Source organism: Bombyx mandarina, chromosome 09 (assembly GCF_030267445.1).
Source record: "Bombyx mandarina strain Sakado chromosome 09, ASM3026744v2".
NCBI lineage: Eukaryota > Metazoa > Arthropoda > Insecta > Lepidoptera > Bombycidae > Bombyx > Bombyx mandarina.
Genome location: NC_143216.1, coordinates 13,290,043 through 13,309,172, shown reverse-complemented (window position 1 = coordinate 13,309,172; position 19,130 = coordinate 13,290,043). Strand labels below are relative to the sequence as shown.

Genomic DNA, 19,130 nt, shown 5'->3' with positions numbered 1-19,130 from the left:
GTCCTTCTTCAAACGAGGCTTGTGGAGAGTATTGAGTGGTAGGCAGCGGCTTGGCTCTGCCCCTGGCATTGCTGAAGTCCATGGGCGACGGTAACCACTCACCATCAGGTGGACCGTATGCTCGTCTGCCTACAAAGGCAACAAAAAAAAAAAAAAATTTCATTTTTCTATTCTGCAATTTTTCTGAGAAAGAACCACATAGTTTAATTATTACACATCTAGGAATACTAGAGGATCATGGAGTTAATAAGTACCTACAACAGAGGATAGATGAGAACTCTTTCTTTTATAATCGTACACAGCGCTGTTTATACAACGTATTCGTTCCGTGATTCGTTAACAATTTCGCAGGACTTGAACCATTCAGACAAACAGTCGTGGCTTCTCGAGTTCTTCCAAAGCGTCCACTAAAGTCTATATAAAACCACCATTTTATTGAGACTTTATTTAATCCCATCTCATCTCGTTTCGTTTAATTTCATCCCAGTTGGTGACAGCCTCAAATTAATTAACTTTATCTCAATTCATCCATACAGTTTTCACTCCATATTATTTTTCATTTAACAGAAAATTTTAAAGATTAGGCTGTATGGTGTGATACCTTCACCTTTCTTGTTGAAAAATGGAAGACTACTGGTTATGGCAAATTTATACGGGGTCAGTAGCTGTCGCCAGTGCTGGCACCGAGAACTGATCCATACGATTTATACGCAGCCAGTATTTCGTCGGTAGTCGAGGATATATCTTATGGCGTACACACCTTTGTGCGGCAAAATTAATTCTCGAAAACAGCATAAAATCAGAGTTAACAATTTGTTGAGAAAATTTACCTTTGTGATGATGCAAGAACTAACTGGTATGTTAGAAGAAGAAATATCTAAAAAGAAGCGAATTTGGGATAGATGACAGAGATCGAACTGGAGCCTCAGCTTTGTTGTTAACCCAGTTGAGAATTGAAGATCCTGGGAAATACAAACTGGCTTTAAGAATGACGCCAAGACTTTGATGAATTGCTGTTTTTTTTTTATTGCTCTTATAGGCAGACGAGCATACGGCCCACCTGATGGTGAGTGGTTACCGTCGCCCATGGAGTTCAGCAATGCCAGGGGCAGAGCCGAGTCGCTACCTACAAATGTTATGTTGTTATCAAGAGCTATTCAGCGTCAAGACACATTTATTAGAGACGCCTTGTCAGCCAATATTCTGTAATGCTGTTGCGCGCATTTCTATATTTCTATAATTTTGTGATTTGTTATCCCACAGTCAATCAATATCGCGATATAGTTGAATAATCTTTAAGTTCTCCATGTCGTTTACTTTTCTTGTTATTTTGCGATGTAGTGCAACGCAGCGTGGTCCCCGTGCAATAAAGCGGCAGCGACTGACTTTGTCATTTACACGGTTGCGTCAGTAGCGCTGGCGTGGGTGGGGAGAGCGGAATGACACAGAAAAATATAAAGCGTGAATATTGGAATCAGCACTGACGCGACAGTACTGTACTGACTTGTAATCAATTTACACGATGGCAGTGCCAGGTCAGCACTGACTCGGCAGTGCACTGCACTGACGTTAGTTAGTGACTTAATAAAAATCTGCCTTCATTTAAAGCACTGAAGTAGGAAACCTATGGAAATGAAACTTCAACAAAAAATTCGTGCCACTGTGACGTCATCTGGCCACAAAACATGGCGGTTTTAGTGCTGCCCAGAAGATTTTAATGTTAGTAGGTTTTATGGATAAACGTTCTTGGCTTATTTTATTTTAAATATTGTTGAGTATGAATGTATTTGTAGAATTTATACTTTAATAGGAAGTAAGTATATTGTTATGTGCAAAGATGATGTGATTTATTTATTTATTTTATTTATTTATTTATGTACACACAGAAAACAAGACACAGTACAGAGTAATAGGAAAATTATGTACAAAGGCACTGCTTATTTCTTTGAGAAATCTCTTCCAGCAGACCTGCAAGAGGATAATGAGAATAATAATAAAAAGTGATAAGTGTGTGTAGAACAAATAACACATAACTAAAATAACAAACACAAAATGAGAATTATAGCACATACACATAGCAAATATTATAAGTAACACAGTAACACTCGTGTATGCGAAGAGTATAGAACCATGATCATTCGGTTGATGAGAGATAAAATTGTTTGACCTTGTATTTAAAAACAGAAACAGACTTGCAAACTCGGATGTCAGCCGGCAACGAATTCCACAGTCTGACCGCGTGCACAGTAAAGGAGTGAGAATAGAAATTGGTTTTGTGGGAAGGGAATAACAAAACAGAACGTTGGTTGGACCTGCAGGGAGCATCAGGAGAACGAATGAAAGAGAATCGCTCACGTAAATATAAGGGAGAAGTGGGCTTATGTAGGATATTGAATAGGAGACATAATATTCGAGTATTCCTACGAAGGCGTATAGGGAGCCATTTAAGTTCTTTGCGAAAATGAGAAACATGATCGAATTTTCTGAGATTGTATATAAAACGGATACATAGATTTTGCAACCTCTCAAGCTTGTTTGAGAGCTCCTCAGTGGCATCCAAGTAGCAGGCATCGGCGTAATCAATTATGGGTAGAATGAGAGCTTGGACGAGAGATATTTTTGTATGCTGAGGTAAGAAGCCCTGCAGACATCTCAACGAGTGCAAGGCAAAGTGCACCTTCCTACTAATCTCAGCAACGTGAGAACTCCACGAAAGATGTCGATCTACAATAACACCCAGGTTTTTAACTGAATCGGTTAGAGTTATTTGAGTCCCATCCAAATAAATTGGGGGGAGTATAGGATCGCTGATTCTACTGCGCAATTGTTTACCCCCTATAATGATAGCCTGTGATTTACCCGGATTAATGTGCAGACCGTAGGCTTTTGCCCATTCACTGATAGACTTTAGATCACTGTTCATCGCAGCAATAGCCGATTCAACTTCAGGCTCCGAGAAGTGGCGATATAGCTGGAGATCGTCTGCGTAGAGGTGGAATTTAGAAGATATAAGCCTAGTGACAGAGTTTATAAACACAGAAAACAGAAGAGGAGAAAGAACACCACCTTGGGGAACGCCCGCACTGACGTTCTGCCAATCCGAGAAAGTCTCGTCAAGACGGACACACTGCGAGCGCCCCCGAAGGTAACTATCAAACCAGTTAATAGCAGACGAGGAGATATTGTTTGATTTGAGTATTTCGAGCAGAACATCGAAGTTAACAGAGTTAAAAGCGCTGCTGAAATCTAACAACACTAATAAAGTTAGTTGTTTGTTTTCCATGGCCCAGCGAATGTCATCGGTCACTTTTAGAAGAGCTGTAACCGTGCTGTGGCCCTTGCGAAAACCAGATTAGAAGGAGCTAAGAAGATTGTGGGAGAGGAGAAAAGACGACAGCTGACGGTGGACAATGTGCTCAAGGACTTTGGAAAGAAAAGGAAGTATAGATATAGGCCGGAACTGAGATGGCAAAATAGGATTGGGGCTTTTTGGGATAGGAACAACGTAGGCTTGTTTCCAAGAATCAGGAAAGTTGCTAGAGGTAAAGGAAAAATTGAAAATATGGGTAAGTATAGGTGCTACCGTTGGAAGAATTAGGGCAATCATTTTAGAGCATACGTTATCAATTCCAACAGCCGTGGATGAGATGGAGAAAAAGGAATTACGGACATCAGCAACCGAGACTGGACTTAGGTCAAAAATAGGGATCCGGGGTTCGGATAGACTTGAAATCTTAAGCAACGTGGCCGTCTTTGACGAATCACTGAGTGACACAGGAGGGAGAGAAAAATGCTTATTGAGGGCGCACAAGTCAGTATCCTTGACAGAAGAGACGGGAGTTTTGCCAATGCCGACAGATTTAAGGAATCTCCAAGTATGAGCAGGGCTGCGATTTTCAAGTGATTTGTGAAAGTAAAGTCTTTTAGCATCTCTGCACAAACGGTTGCACCGGTTGCGCAGTGCTTTGTACATGGCCAGGCTGTGTTCAGTGGGGCAACGTTTGTATCTTCTTTTGGCTTTGTCCCTGCGAGCCATCAGAGTTTTAATATCCGGCGTTAACCACGGTGCAGGTTTATGTTTAATTCGAACTCGACGGACGGGGGCATGCTGATCAAACAAACTGATTACCTTATAATTAAAAGAATTGACCATGTCGTTAATGTTATGGTGTTCAAGAATACACGACCAGTCGGTATTATTTACATCCCGTCGCAACGCTCCCAGATCAATACCCTTGTAATTGCGAAGTAGGAGAAATTGTGAATTACGTTTAGGGGGTCGAACACGATAGGAGAGATAAATCAAGTCATGATAAGAAAAGGAAGCGGAGAGTTGACCATGAGTGATAACATTATCAGGAGAAGATAGAGATGAGATCAAGTAAAGAAGGAGTACAATTAGGAGAAAAATGAGTAGCAGAAGATGGTAAGACCTGAAGGTTAAAAGAAGACAGTAAAGATAGAAGTTGACGAGATCGGTAGTTGTTTTTGATGAGGCAAGTGTTGAAGTCTCTCATAATGATTACATGATTGTAATTTGAGCAGAGTTCGAGCAAGACAGAATCAAGAGAATTGAAATAATCAATATTGAGGTTAGGGCTATAGAAAACACCAAGTAGGAGTTTAGAGTGAAATATGGAGATCTCAAGAAAAAGAAATTCAGCGGATTCGGAATAAGGAGAGGGTGACGCATTTATAACCTTAAATGGAATTTCAGCACGCAGGTAGATAGCCACGCCACCGCCCCCCCTTCTCGGTTCGGTCATTTCTGATCAGTACGAATCCAGGGAGTGAAAAAAATGAAGAAGGAAGAGAGGGTTTTAAAAAAGATTCAGTAATAAGTATGACGTCAAGCGGAGAGTTGCTAAATGAGGACAGAAGGTCAGTATAATGACTAGGAACACTTTGAGCATTAATGTGGGCTATATTAAGATTATTGGAATAAGTAGAAAAACATTGGGCGATCCGATCATGTAGGGTCAGAACTGTGGAAGAGCTACTATTCACACTGACAAAACTATCAGATGAAGAGGTACACGAAAAGAAACTATCATTGAGATCAAGTAAATCATCAGTTTCATACATTGATATGTTAATAGATTTCAGACGTGCACAATTAAGACGTGTATGTGTATATGCAGAAGATCCAAAGTGGAACTTAAATAAATATAAAAAAAAAACAAATTAATCAATTACCCAGTGGATTACCTTACCAACTCGCTGGTTTAGTGGCAGAGATTGAACAGAGAAAAATTAAAGACAACTTAAATTATATGCTTGCTAGACACAAAAGAAATTAGCATTTAAAAAAAAAAAGGTACATAAATTATAAAGTACATAGTAAAAGAACATGTTTTAAAAAAAAAAAAAAAAGTTTTATGACCACACAGCACCACACAGATTTTTTGGCAAAGAACACGAATAAAACGCAAATCACAAAGTATGTTTTGTCAACTAACAGCAAGAACAAAACGCAAAAGACAGTTTAGTTGAAAGCAAAATGTCAATGTCAAGTCGATGTCAAATAATGTAAACATATTATTCAGAAAACAATTTCTCTCGACATTAACTAGTATTTGATCCGTGATACATAAACCAACCAAACAGTAACTATATAATTACAATATAAATATAAGCATATAAAAAAAAAATTTGAATACGTGAAACATATTATTATCACCGACTACCGACAATTTAAAACACATGCATGTATGACAATTCTTATTTTTATTTTTAATAAAACTTGCACGTAATAAAGTAGATACCTCCATAGTGTTTCAAACTACCATTGCACACTACATATTAATTTATTTTAAGATGTGCTGTGTGGAAGTCCAGCAAAGCATTTTAAAAAGCGCCGATATATGTGCCTAAACGCGGCGCCGACTTGATTTGGTAACTTTTGGCTGAGATTTGGCAGTCTCGCGGTCATCATTGGTCCGTGGAGAATTATGGATGGCCACAGGCAGCAGGGTATCGGGATGTTAAGGCGTCCAGTTCAGACTTACACTCAATTTTATGACGAGTTTTGTCAGGTGTTAGAATGACAATTTTTCCTTCCACTGACCAGCAGTTACCGACGCTAAAATGTTGTCGGGCAGCAGTGAAGATTTTGTGTCTCGATTTAGATATTATGTGGAATCTAAGACGAGTTCGTGCTTCAAATTTTCCAAGTAAACGATATGACGATTTTTAAAATTTGCTACACTGATTTTATAAAGTTGTCGTTTGCCCCAAAACATAAAGATATGGCATAGTACAGTGCCATCAGCCCATTTCTAGCATGCTGAATGTTATCGTATTTTGAGTACGTGTTTTTCTTAGACTATTACAATCTATTTTAATTGTTTTGCTGACTCTAAAGTCCGTAACACACAACCGCAGCGCACCTCAAGGAAGGTGCACCGCACTACCGCACCGCACGCAAATTTTAAACTTATCAAGGGACCGCCTGATAAAAAAAAACACCTACAGAACATTTATTCGTTAATGAAATTACAAACGTCATTCCTTGTGACTTTCTCTCTAAAATCACTTAATTAATAAATATTTAACGAATTTACAATAGTATTTTACTCACTGCGGAATAAAACTATTTTATTTAAATAGTTCCGAAGAGATTTTGTCGGTAGCCTTTTTCCCGAAATATCTAAACAGAATGTCTAAATATGTTTTGATGACATATTTTAAAGAGGTATTTATGATTAGTGTCATGATGAATAGATTCCGACCGAAAAATGGTGTCCGATATTTCGGATTCAAATATATTAAGTGTATAATCTATGTTTCGGATGAGGGCTCCATAATGAATTTAAATATATATACACTCGCGAGCAAAAGTTTGGAATCACTTACTTGAAATTGATTCCGCGCGATCTTGTGTACTAAATATTTTTTTGATAATCATAAAAATGAGATCATTTTAAAGGTTGAATTCCTAACTTTAAACTGATACCAAATTCATTAAAATCAAGCCAGTATTTAAGAAGTTATCTTGGATTAAGTGAAGGAATAACGAAAAAGACGTGTTTCAATTGCTTGATACGTCGCGAGTTGCGGCCTACTGACCCCTATAAAAGCACCTGTTATCGGATTTTCTTTATCAGTCGACTTTCACACGTTGACTGGTACATATCTCGGCTACTTTTGACCCTTTACCTTGTACGACAATTGGGACAACACCTACAGAAGTAACACAAATCGTAGCCCTATTGCAAGAAGAGCTCAGCCAGCGGATTGTCGCTCGTCGGCTCCAAATAAGCCATTCCTGTGTTTCAAAAGTTTGCAAGCGCTTTCAAGAGACTGGTAGCTTTATCCCGAGACCAAGATCTGGACGGCGCCGGGGCACATCGGAGAGGAATGACCGTTTTATCGTGTTAACCTCTCTCCGAAATCGGCATTAACCTGGTGTCGACGTCCAACAGGAGCTCCGAGATGTTCGTAGGGTAGCAGCTAGCAAGTAGACAGTTCGTCGACGACTCAAGCAAGCGAATCTGACTCCAAAAAGGCCTGTCACAGGCCCGAAACTCACGGTAGCTCATCGACAAGCACGCCTTCAATTTGCTCGTACCAATCTTAATTGAGAGGTTGAGCAATGGAGGCAAATCCTGTTCTCCGACGAGAGCAGGATGTGTTTGCATGGTAGCGACCGAAGAGGTTGGGTCTACAGGCGGCCTGGGGAGCGATTTGCGCAGTGCTGTTTCGCTGAAACAGTGGCTTATGGGGTCGGCTCTTGTATGATGTGGGCCGGCATTTCCTTCGACGGTAAAACCGAGCTTGTTTTCGTGCCTGGTGGGGGACGAGGAGGCGGTCAACTTCGGACGGGTACATTTCCAATATTCTGCTGGAACATGTCGTTCCCTATGCGGGATATGCCGGTGATAGCTTCCTCCTTAAGCACGATAACGCTCGTTGCCACACTGCCCGTGGAACAACTGAATACTTCGAAGAAGTCTATATCGCCACATTGGACTGGCCTGCGCTCAGCCCTGACTTGAATCCTATTCAGCACGTGTGGGATGAACTGAAGAATAGGGTTCGTTCCAGAACTTCTGCTCCTTCATGCCTGAATGAGCTGAAATCGGCGTTGATTGAGAAGTGGGAAGGTATCCCACAAGAATCAATTCAAAAGCTGATCAGGTCTATGAAGAATCGTCTTCGAGGAGTTATTGGGGCAAGGGAAGGGAACACAAAGTACTGACATTTAATTTTAAGGCTAAATAAATTTTTTATTTATTAATTTTTGTTGTTTTATGCATTCATTATTTTTCCATATTTCCTTTGTTTCCTACCTCCTTCACTTAATCCGGAATAGCTCCTTAACTACTGGCTCGATTTGAATGAATTTGGTATCAGTTTAAAGTTAAGAGTTCAACCTTTAAAATGATCTCATTTTTATGATTATCAAAAAAATATTTAGTACACAAGATCGCGCGGAATCAATTTCAAGTAAGTGATTCCAAACTTTTGCTCGCGAGTGTAGATAATAGTTTTGGGGCATCAACTTTCTTGAGATCCTATAAAATATGTTTTAATTATTATTTTTGTATGTTTTAAGCATGATAAAATTAGAAATTTTATATAAGCAATCATATTAAATCGATATCAAAGTCAATAAATATTGTACAACCCAAAACAGACGGCCGAACTGACGTGACAATGACATTTGGCGCGCTAAACATGGCGGATTTTCGACCTCATTAGACCAATGAAGTAGGAAACCTATGGAAATGAAACGTCAACCAAAATTTCGTGCCACTGTGACGTCATCTGGCCACAAAACATGGCGGCTTTAGTGCTGTACAAAAGATTTCAATGTTATCAGGTTTTATCGATAAACGTTCTTGGCTCATTTTATTTTAAATATTGTTGAGTATTATTTATTTGTAGAATTTATACTTTAATGGGAAGTAAGTAGGTATATTGTTATGTGCAAATATGATATGATTTAGATGGGTGAAATCTAAGACAAGTTCGTCCTTCGAATTTGCCAAGTAAACGATATGATGATTTTTAAAAGTTGCTACACTGATTTTATAAAGTTGTCGTTTGTCGCAAAACATAAAGATATGGCGTAGTTCAAAGCCATCAGCCCATTTCTAGCATGCTAAATGTTATCGTATTTTGAGTACGTGTTTTTCTTAGACTATTACAATCTATTTTAATTGTTTTGCTGACTCTAAAGTCCGTAACATACTACCGCAGCGCACCCCAAGGAAGGTGCGCCGCACCATTTGAATCACTTTCGCTTGAGAGTGATTCAAATTTTAAACTTATCAAGGGACCGCGTGAAAAAAAAAACACCTACAGAACATTTATTCATTAATTACAAACGTCATTCCTTGTGACTTCCTCTCTAAAATCACTTAATTATTAAATATTTAACAAATTTACAATAGTGTTTTACTCACTGCGGAATAAAACTATTTTATTTAAATAGTTCCGAAGAGATTTTGTCGGTAGCCTTTTTCCCGAAATATCTAAACAGAATGTCTAAATATGTTTTGATGACATATTTTAAAGTGGTATTTTATTAGTGCTGCTGAGCGCGTCTATCTGTGGCCTAAGGCAACTTGTTTCTTTGTGTGAGGGATACGCCAAATCACACGGTTTGGTGTACAACTGTAAAAAGTCGGAGATCATGGTCTTTGAGACCAGGGGTGGGACGCATGATAAAATACCTCCCGTAGTACTCAACGGAACGCCATTGACAAGAGTTTATAAATTTAAATATCTCGGCCATGTGTTGACCCCTGATCTCAAAGATGATGAAGATATTGAACGAGCAGTGCAGCTTGTGGGCTGGATATACTCAAAGATCGTACAATGCTCTCCCTGTTCAATACAATAACGCGTTTAGGGTGCTGGTGGTGCTGCCCCGCTTTTGTAGCGCATCAGGGATGTTTGCAGATGCGCACATACATTGTTTTTACGCTACCATGCGTAAGAGGTGTGCATCTCTGGTAAACAGAGTGAGGGCCAGCTCCAACAGTATCCTGAGCATGATCGCAAGCAGGCTGGACTGTATATACATGGGTCGCTGTGGTGCCATCTCCCATGGCATGTTACCACAGTAATTCATTGTGATGTAAATATAACTACTAACATAGGTCTAAGTTTTATTAACAATTTATATGAGTCATGGATACTTGAAATAAAAACATTATTATTATTATTATTATTGTTAAGGATCTCTAAATCCCCCTCCAAACAAGTTTTTATTCTCGCCCACCACCGAGCTTCACTTCATCAAGCGATCGCGAACGCATATACATCTTTAACGATTACATACATTATCTACTACAATATTCAACCTCATTATTATTTGTTCTAGAGTTTTTATCTTTTAATATACTTGTAAATACGAGCCAAATCGTTTCATTGAAGAGTACAATAAGACATCCAGCAAGGAACAATTATAATGAATTTAAATACATATAGATAATAGTTTTAGGGCATCGACTTTCTTGAGATCCTATAAAATACGTTTTAATTATTATTTTTCTATGTTTTAAGCATGATAAATTATGAAATTTTATATAATCAATCATATTAAATCGATATCAAAGTCAATAAATAATGTACAACCCAAAACAGACGGCCGTACTGACGTGACAATGACATTTGGCGCGCTAAACATGGCGGATTTTCGGCCTCATTAGACGGAGACGGAGATATTTACGTATATTCATGTTTCATTTTATGTACGCACTGAAATACTGTTATATTGTTTTCCTGCGAGTTAAAGTGCTGAGTAAGAACGAGATAGATATATGTTTATGTATGTGCCTTCAAAATGGGTGCTATTTATATAAGCAATTGTACGTATAGAACAATATGTCGTGTCCCTACTATATAGGTCTATGCATTAGACGGAGATGGAGACATTTACGTATATTCATGTTTCATTTTATGTACGCACTGAAATACTGTTATATTGTTTTCCTGCGAGTTAAAGTGCTGAGTAAGAACGAGATAGATATATGTTTATGTGTGTGCCTTCAAAATGGGTGCTATTTATATAAGCAATTGTACGTATAGAACAATATGTCGTGTCCCTACTATATAGGTCTATGATTTAAAGTGTCAGAGATGTCAGAGCTCAGAGCTGTCAGCTGTCAGACCGTTTAATAAAGTTTCTTCAAGGGACTTCTTAGGACGTACCGTACTTTACGTATATTCATTAATATCAACGTCATAACAATTAAAGCTTACTTCAATTTATACACTTCATTAAACGTAATTGTATTACTACTCGTCATGTTTCGCTGTGGACGTCGCATAACACAGTTATTAATACGAAAGTCTCGAACTACTTCCGCGGGCTATTTGAAGTTGAACTATGCACGAAAACAATTATCATCGAATGGTATGCGACGTTTATCGTCCGATTTTTTCTATAATTCATTTTTAAATTATCCAACAATACGTCAATTAGATTTATAATTAATTTATAAATTACTCTTACACAGAATATAAAGCAATCCCACAGCTGAACGCTTTATCCTTGAGATTGTATTCAGAGTCGAAAGTCGAGACTAAGGTGGCGGATTATGATGAAGTAGTTAAAGCGATATCCAATAATAATATTCTACTGATAGACGTTAGAGAACCTGATGAAGTGAAAGATCATGGACATATACCAAATAGTATAAATATACCTTGTAAGTAATCAGTAATCAATGTATTGTGCCTTTTGAGTATTCTATGTTGATAGCATATTATACATCCTATAATAATAATAACAATAAAATCACTAGACCCCATCCATCAAAATTCTTCAGAGATACCTCAAAATTTTAGTTCATTTTATGTAATACAGTTTATCTACAGTTTATTAATGTCACTTTAAAAAACTCAACAAAGTATTGATATTAACACTGAAGATGATCAATAAATATCAGACATAAAAGAGTAAGAAAATCTGTTAAAAAACAGTCAAGAAAATAAGGTAACTGTCTTCGCTCATTTATATCTATAATCTATATTGTTTTACGATTCCAGTAGGTACAATATCAACTGTACTTGGTGAAATGTCAGATAAAGAATTTAATAAAACCTACAAGAGACCAAAACCAAATCAAAATACTGAACTGATATTTTATTGTATGGTTGGGAGAAGATCTGCTAAGGCTCAAGAAAGTGCTATAAATCTTGGATTTAAAAAGTATGTTTACAATTTATAGTTACTTAAAATGAGTTATATAAATAAATAAATATATTTTATGGTTATTGTAGAGCAGCATAGCAAAAATTGATGTTACAATGTTCCATGTAACCTTGGTTTTCAGCTTTACTTGATACATTTCATGTAGATTGTATTTATCATGTCCTCTAAAAGGACAATAATATTAATACCATATGATTTTGCATAGATATTAAATAAGTCATTTTAAGCATAATGGCCTAGTTGATAAGATACAAAATAATCTGATGACTGGTTAACCGACTTAATAATCAGAATAATTGTTTGTCTTCAACAATAATAATTTTATGATTATTTTATCTGTGGTTGGTTTGGTGATGAAACCTTGTTGTATTACTAAATTAAAGTCTCAAAGCTAATTTACCAAGACATTTATGTGTTTTTGGTTAGTTCTTAAGCAAATTATGGTACCTATTTTGCTAAACCCTTGCGCATAAATTTAAGTCAAGCTGTCCATTCTGTAAATTGTTTTAATATTATATGTACCTTGTATGTAAATTAATATATTAGACATTGGTTTGTGGTTTTAATATGCTGGAGACTATCTATAACTGCATGTAACATTTAGTTTGGTTCATTAATTTATTCTTTAATAATTAGATCCTCACTATCCCCTTATTATTCTACATAATTTAAGATTTTGTTTTGATGAAGATTAGCTATTAGTTCGAAAAAAAATGGATTATGGTTTATGATGAGCGACTTTGTAAATATATTTTTTATGTTTCAGTACAAAGAATTATCAAGGCAGCTGGACGGAATGGGCGAGTAAAGGAAAATGATTTGTTTTGAAATGAATGCTAAAATCTCATTTATTTTAAAATGACAAGATAGCCCTTGTCAGCAAATTTATTATTGTTATCAATAAATAAAGTTGTTATCCCATGTATTTTATTGTATGTTGTCAAGCTGCAAAATTAGAGAGTAGAGTAGACGAAAACATTAATGATGTGCTTTTTTGTCATACGTTTACACAGTTATCAGAAAATTCTTGGACATAATGATATTCTTGATAAAAATAGCTCCACCATGGCATAGATGTGAGTGCTGTTTAATTGCGGCGAAATGACTAAGGAGTTCCTCCTAGAAACTTGCCGAAAATTTTCAGATAATCTGTTACTAAATTGAATACGAGCTACATAGTCGGACCGGAAGATGAGCTCACGGGCTGAATCTGAGAGATAGGCGAACACTGGCCTTAGCAAGAACAATGATTTGTTGAATGTACCACCGGATCAGAATCGCGATCCACTGAGAACTTCCGGCGAAAAACTCAGTGGTTTAAAAGCTGCATAGTGTGTATATTTGTATTAACTATGCAAGCAGAAGTGTTTATGTTCCGTTTCTAATAACATCAATCGACATAATTATTTCAGTGCGCCACGTAAGGCACTAGTGACCTACATGGCAGTCAAAAGGTTAAGTTTGTGCTTAGTGTAACTCCCCTCATTCAATTAGTTATCAGCCCTGGCCACCGTTTTCCGTATAGTCTAATATGTGAATTTGAAAAAGTAGCACATATAGGAGTCCGTTATTATAGATTTAAAAGAAGATTCCGATGACGACTTATTTCGTAGCGATACCTAATAAATACACAATGACAGATAGTGAAAATAGAAAAATATTTTATTAATTAACAAAGATGTTTTTATTTCAATGTATCGCATACCTACGTAAAATCATTTCACCAATTAGTTAACAAATTAACAAAATTACCTTGTGTTCAAATTTTATCATGTCTTTATCACAATATGAAGATATACATAATAATATCTATATTAGATAGAAATCTTCGATTTCATTATTTTTGTGTTCTAGACCATTCATTCCAGCTCCCCAAATATGTTTTCGACCTGAAACAATTCACATAACGTATAGTACAATATGCCAATACAAAAGGTTTTAGATAGCAAATTGCGGCATTAATAACGACGGTTAAGTCACACATTCATTTGGCCCCAAAGTAGGGTTTTCTCTACTAAAGCAATCAGATACATCCCATATAAAATTTTACATAGAGATATATATTAAGAGCCCGGAAAAAGCAAATACATTATCAATTCATTACACAAATGTTTGCCCGTTGTGGGGGAATCGAACCCACAACCATCCGCCAAGCACTCAGGAGCTCTAAGTTGGTAATAATATGTCTTGCCATTTAAATACTTAATTGTTACGTTTCCTAATTAGACCAGATATACCTAAACATTTTTTTTTTTTAAACACCGATATATTATCACGCTCGTTTCCGTCACTGACCAAACTATTGCATACAGTGACCAGACCTACATATTGAGGGGTGAAAGGCTAAAGGTTTAAACGACATTTTGCTTAACACGCGATTTATCTTTGTAATAAAAGTTCCGTTTTATTTGGTACTAGCTCTTTCCCGCGACTTCGTCCGTGTGGAATAGTTACTTTGGCATAACGCAAATTTTACCCGCGACTTCATTTACTTAGAAAGTGAAAATATTTTTGAATAATAGAATGTTAAGAAGAAGCTATTTAAGGTACCAAAATCACGTTTTTTAGCCGACTTCAAAAGAGGAGGTTATCATTCGGCATCATTTTCTTATCTATGTATGTTCACCGATTTCTCGAGAATGCTTGAACGGATTCGGATAATTCTTTTTTCTTTTTTTTGTTCGAAATGGTAGAATGGTCCTATAATCATCAAGATCTGATGAGGCGATCCTGAAGAGATCCAGAAAAATCTATAATTTTCAAAGCCTGTCTTGACGTAATTTAGTTGTTCCTTGTTATTCTTCTTATTCTGTGCCGCTGCACCGGACAGCCGGCGCCATGTACATCAATATTACGGGCTTGATCATTATTTTGCTGCGATGTTATTAACTGCGAAACCTGCGATATCTTGTCATCTTTTTTTTTTCTAACTAAGCTGTTATAGCCTTGAGAGGCTATTTCAGCGTAACCTTCAGCGTAAGCTTACCGTCGCTGGAAGAGACAAAAACGGAGGGAAAATACAATATATTTAGTACATCCAATTCATAATGATAGAATGACACATAGTATGTTTGTCTTTCTTTTCTTCCTCGAAGTCATCATCTTTATCAGAAAATATTAACACCAATTCTTCCCAAGATCTACATTTTAAAATTCTGTTGGCATAATCAGGTGATACCAAATCCCATGTCGCCGGTCGTTTTTCTATTTCGTCTATAAACAATTCCGTATCAAAAATTTGGCGCTCCATTTCCCTGGATTCGTGCACTCGCTCTGGAGTTCGCGTGTTAGCTGGGCGCAACAAAGCGTCCCTAGTATCTCGACTCGCGTGCATTACGCGCGAATCACCCGCGAATGGAGAGTCTGACGTAGTGCACGCGTATTTTGAATTCGCGCGATGCTTGTGGACGCGATGTATTGGTGCCTAGCATAGAGTTAGTATTTTAGGTACTTATTAACTCCATGGTGCCTAGAATCTCACTTAACGCGCGAATGATTTCGCACGAAATATTTTGCGGCGAATTCGCCCTTTCTAGACCAGGTCGTACCTACCTACCTACATACCTGTTAGTATTGAGCAAGCCGTAATTTTTATAGTTACATATATTATAGTACCTATAGTTATTAGTTTTTACTTGTCGTTTAGCGATCAATGTTTACACTAGTCAACTAGTCTATTCTATCGGTTGTTTTACACTAAAGGTTCGTCTAAAGTTAACGTACATAGAAAAAAAAATCTTCACGATTATTTGCGAAAATAATTATTATACAGTTATACTATTCTTTACATTAAAAAAAACGAAATTTAAGTATAATTTAAATTTCATTAAAAACAGTACAAATAAATAAAACAGGACATATATGCTTAAAAAAAAATGTACAATCCTGCCAAAAATAGCGAGTGGTCACCGTAGTCTAACAGAAAAACGGTGGCAAAATTAACGACAATCGATAGAAAGGGGGTGAACCTATCACGTCATCGCGTTGCTTAAAGTAAGTGGCACTGCCATAATTAAGTGACGATCATTTCTACTAGTACATGCAAAGAATGGCTTAGTGAAACAAAGCTTTTATCTTTTTTTTTGTAGAGGGGTATTAAAAATCCTTTAATGGTGTTATAGCAAACATTTTTAGTCTTTAAGTTTTTTCTTTCTTAGCTGACGATACCATCATTTTTGTCGCAAAGAAAACAAGACATACATATTATACGCGCATACAGTATGTTTTATGTAGAGACGCGTCACATCCCCATCAGTTAAATAGATGGATCAAACTGCTTATTACTATTATTTCTAAGACGATAATAAAAGGGCTTCCCCTGACTATCGAATTTCGGGGCTACAAGATTGTTGACCATGGTCACCCTTTATTACTTGGAATAACTTAACTTACTTGGAATAACCTAACTTTAATGCTATGTCCAATGCCTCAGTTGATCTTCTTCCAGAATGACAGTAAAATATCAGTTCGTCTGTTGAACTAGGTTTGTTTCTCTGATATTGTTTCTTGAACTCCTCATTAGACATTGACACCAGAACCTCTTGAACACTATTTACTGGAAAAAAATATATAATGATTAGTGTATCAGTTGTTTTGATGGCTAAAAGACATGAGTGCACTGTATTTTTGATAAGTTCTTTTAATCATTAAAACCACTGGTTGCTTTTTTTGCTAGTCTCATTGAATTTAAGCATAAATCAATACAAACAGCTATTAATGAAAGAACTAAAATTTGTTCAGAAATAAAAGTAATAATAAGTATTAGGTTTTCAGTGTTTCTGCAGTATTACTGATTTGTCCAGAATATACTGTGAGGAATTTTGTTTTTGTTTACATAAGATTAGTAAATAGAGACGATAAAACACTACTGTAAATAAATTGCTGATAAGGTAATATTATAAAAGTAGTCAGACTATTGTCTTGTAAAATAATTCATCATTTAGATACTAATTCCAAAACTTTCATAAAGTTTTTTTGGCCCTACTGGCACAAATGCTGGGCAAAGTACTGAAAGACAGGACAGAATCAAGACACTGTCTTGATGTGTATTAGCGATGGCAATTGTACTCAAAATGAAGTGAAGCCTAAGTAAAACTATAATAATAGAGGAAGCACAATTAAAAAGTGATTGTTTTTTTTTGGTGAAAGTCAAAAATATTGTATTCAAATCAATAATGGCTACAGCTTTAGTTTAAATCCCAGAATATTGATGCAGATCTTAAAAAAATTTTTTCTCTGTCTGTCCACAGTGGTTTTATTTATTAAGTTTTAGCTGAGGTTCTTAAAGAATCTGGAAGTGTTTATAACATGTTTCCATTTAAAAAAAACTGTAATTTGAGATGTAGAGACCCAGGGAGCAACCTGTTTATCTATAATATGCTGCAGGCATATTTCACAATTCACATTGATTTCTTAACCTCAGGCAAAGTTCAGCTCAGCTCGGCTCAGCGGCTCAGCAGTACAGGGAATAGGAGGACCATTGTGTGTCATATTTTGACCAAGAACACATCTATATCAGTCATCAGTATATTGCTTTTCTTTGATCAATCAATTCAATGGTTCAAGTCAGTTCAATAAGTCTTAAGACCTCATCTTAGCATCAAAATTCTAAAACAATGCAGGCATTTTTTCTCACAATTATGTAGCATCATTTGTCTTTTTGAGTGAAGTGATTTTCAATGGGCCTATTTTTTCTAATGCTGTGAATTAACTAATGGCAGGCTAAATTATACCAGAACCAACTCCATGCCCATTTCTGTCAAAAAGCAGTTCCATCCAGAGTTCCAGTTCGAAAGACAGAACACCCATTGAAACAATATAATTGAGACTAAGATCTCTAGTTTCGAGGTGGGTGGTAGGATTCGCATTGTGATGTCAATTGACTTCATTATCCACTTAACGTCAGGTGGAGTGTCAGGTGAGCTAGTTCATCCTTCGAAGGCAAAAAATTAAAAATACACTCTGTGAAATTATATTAAATTCTAAACGATTTAATAGGTATTTTCGTAGTTATAGCCAGGAGCTCTATAAATTTTAACAAGTCACTTAAGATATCGGTGAAAAAAGATATTTGGCTCATAATGGGAGTAGTTTAAATTATCAGGTTAAAGTAGGTAAACAGAAGCACAATGTGGATTTACTTACGTGGAATATTGATGCTTGAAGGTATTTTTCCAGTTGTGTTTACTTCATCAGGATTACGCACGTCGATCAACACCTTTTCGTGTTGATGAATAACTTTCAATACATCTTCGTAGCTTACTACTCGTCGCGGATCAACCATTTTATTTTCCTTTTTATCCGATACTAAGAGCCTAATAGAGCCTAGTAGATGCAAGTTGTTGTTGTAAGGCAAGAAATATTTTTTAAATTTTAAACTGTAAATTTTGTCTTGGAGACCAGTGATAATGTTATGTGCTTTAATGGAATTATTCGTAGAATCCGTATAATTTAATAGATGATATTGAATAGAACATAACGGTCGGATATTCAACCGTGTTAATATATGACACATCAGATGATGTGCGCATAAATATGTAAAAAAATAATAGTTTCAATACGGTAGGCACATAAAGCTTTCTGTTTTTAGTTTTGTTTGTTTTTTTTTTTAGTTTATGGCCTGGTATAGATCTTTAGGCCAATTTTGTTTGATTCGTCCATTGCAAAGACCGACAAAGGCAACATCATACAGCCTAATATTTGAAATCAAAATGGAAATATAATGACTGATTATGATGAAACTGTATGAAACAAAATAGCATTATGCTCTGGGGCTTGGTATAAATAAAAACCTCACTGAAGTATAAATTAAAACTCAATTTAATTATTAGAACGCTTATGGTACGCTTCACAATTCGCAATTCACATCTTGCGCTTTGCTTCAGGTTCAGGTAATCCGTGCGCTGTTTCGTTCCGAGTAGAATAGCTATCGTGATCTGTGCAAGTGTAGTGTTCGCTCACG

At 36.4% G+C, this 19,130-nt stretch overlaps 2 protein-coding genes across 3 annotated transcripts; one reads left to right on the top strand and one right to left on the bottom strand.

Moving 5' to 3' along the window:
• The first annotated feature begins 11,117 nt into the window (after window positions 1-11,117).
• On the top strand, window positions 11,118-13,094 carry LOC114242122 (rhodanese domain-containing protein CG4456). The gene is made up of 4 exons (XM_028173159.2): window positions 11,118-11,368; window positions 11,472-11,663; window positions 12,004-12,166; window positions 12,936-13,094. Exons 1-4 carry the CDS (start codon window positions 11,260-11,262, stop codon window positions 12,985-12,987), a joined length of 516 nt encoding a protein of 171 aa, XP_028028960.2. The 5' UTR covers window positions 11,118-11,259; the 3' UTR covers window positions 12,988-13,094.
• A 735-nt stretch (window positions 13,095-13,829) lies between these two features.
• On the bottom strand, window positions 13,830-19,087 carry LOC114242108 (rhodanese domain-containing protein CG4456). 2 transcript variants are annotated; one of them, XM_028173137.2, is made up of 3 exons: window positions 18,314-19,087; window positions 16,562-16,724; window positions 13,830-14,058 (listed from the first exon to the last, which is right to left on the bottom strand). In XM_028173137.2, the coding sequence occupies exons 1-3, from the start codon at window positions 18,681-18,683 to the stop codon at window positions 14,007-14,009; spliced, it is 585 nt and encodes a 194-aa protein (XP_028028938.2). In that variant the 5' UTR covers window positions 18,684-19,087; the 3' UTR covers window positions 13,830-14,006. The 2 variants fall into 2 exon arrangements, with proteins under 2 accessions (XP_028028938.2, XP_089586166.1); XM_089730040.1 differs by having other exon boundaries at window positions 16,577-16,724; window positions 18,314-19,041.
• Window positions 19,088-19,130: the final 43 nt, after the last annotated feature.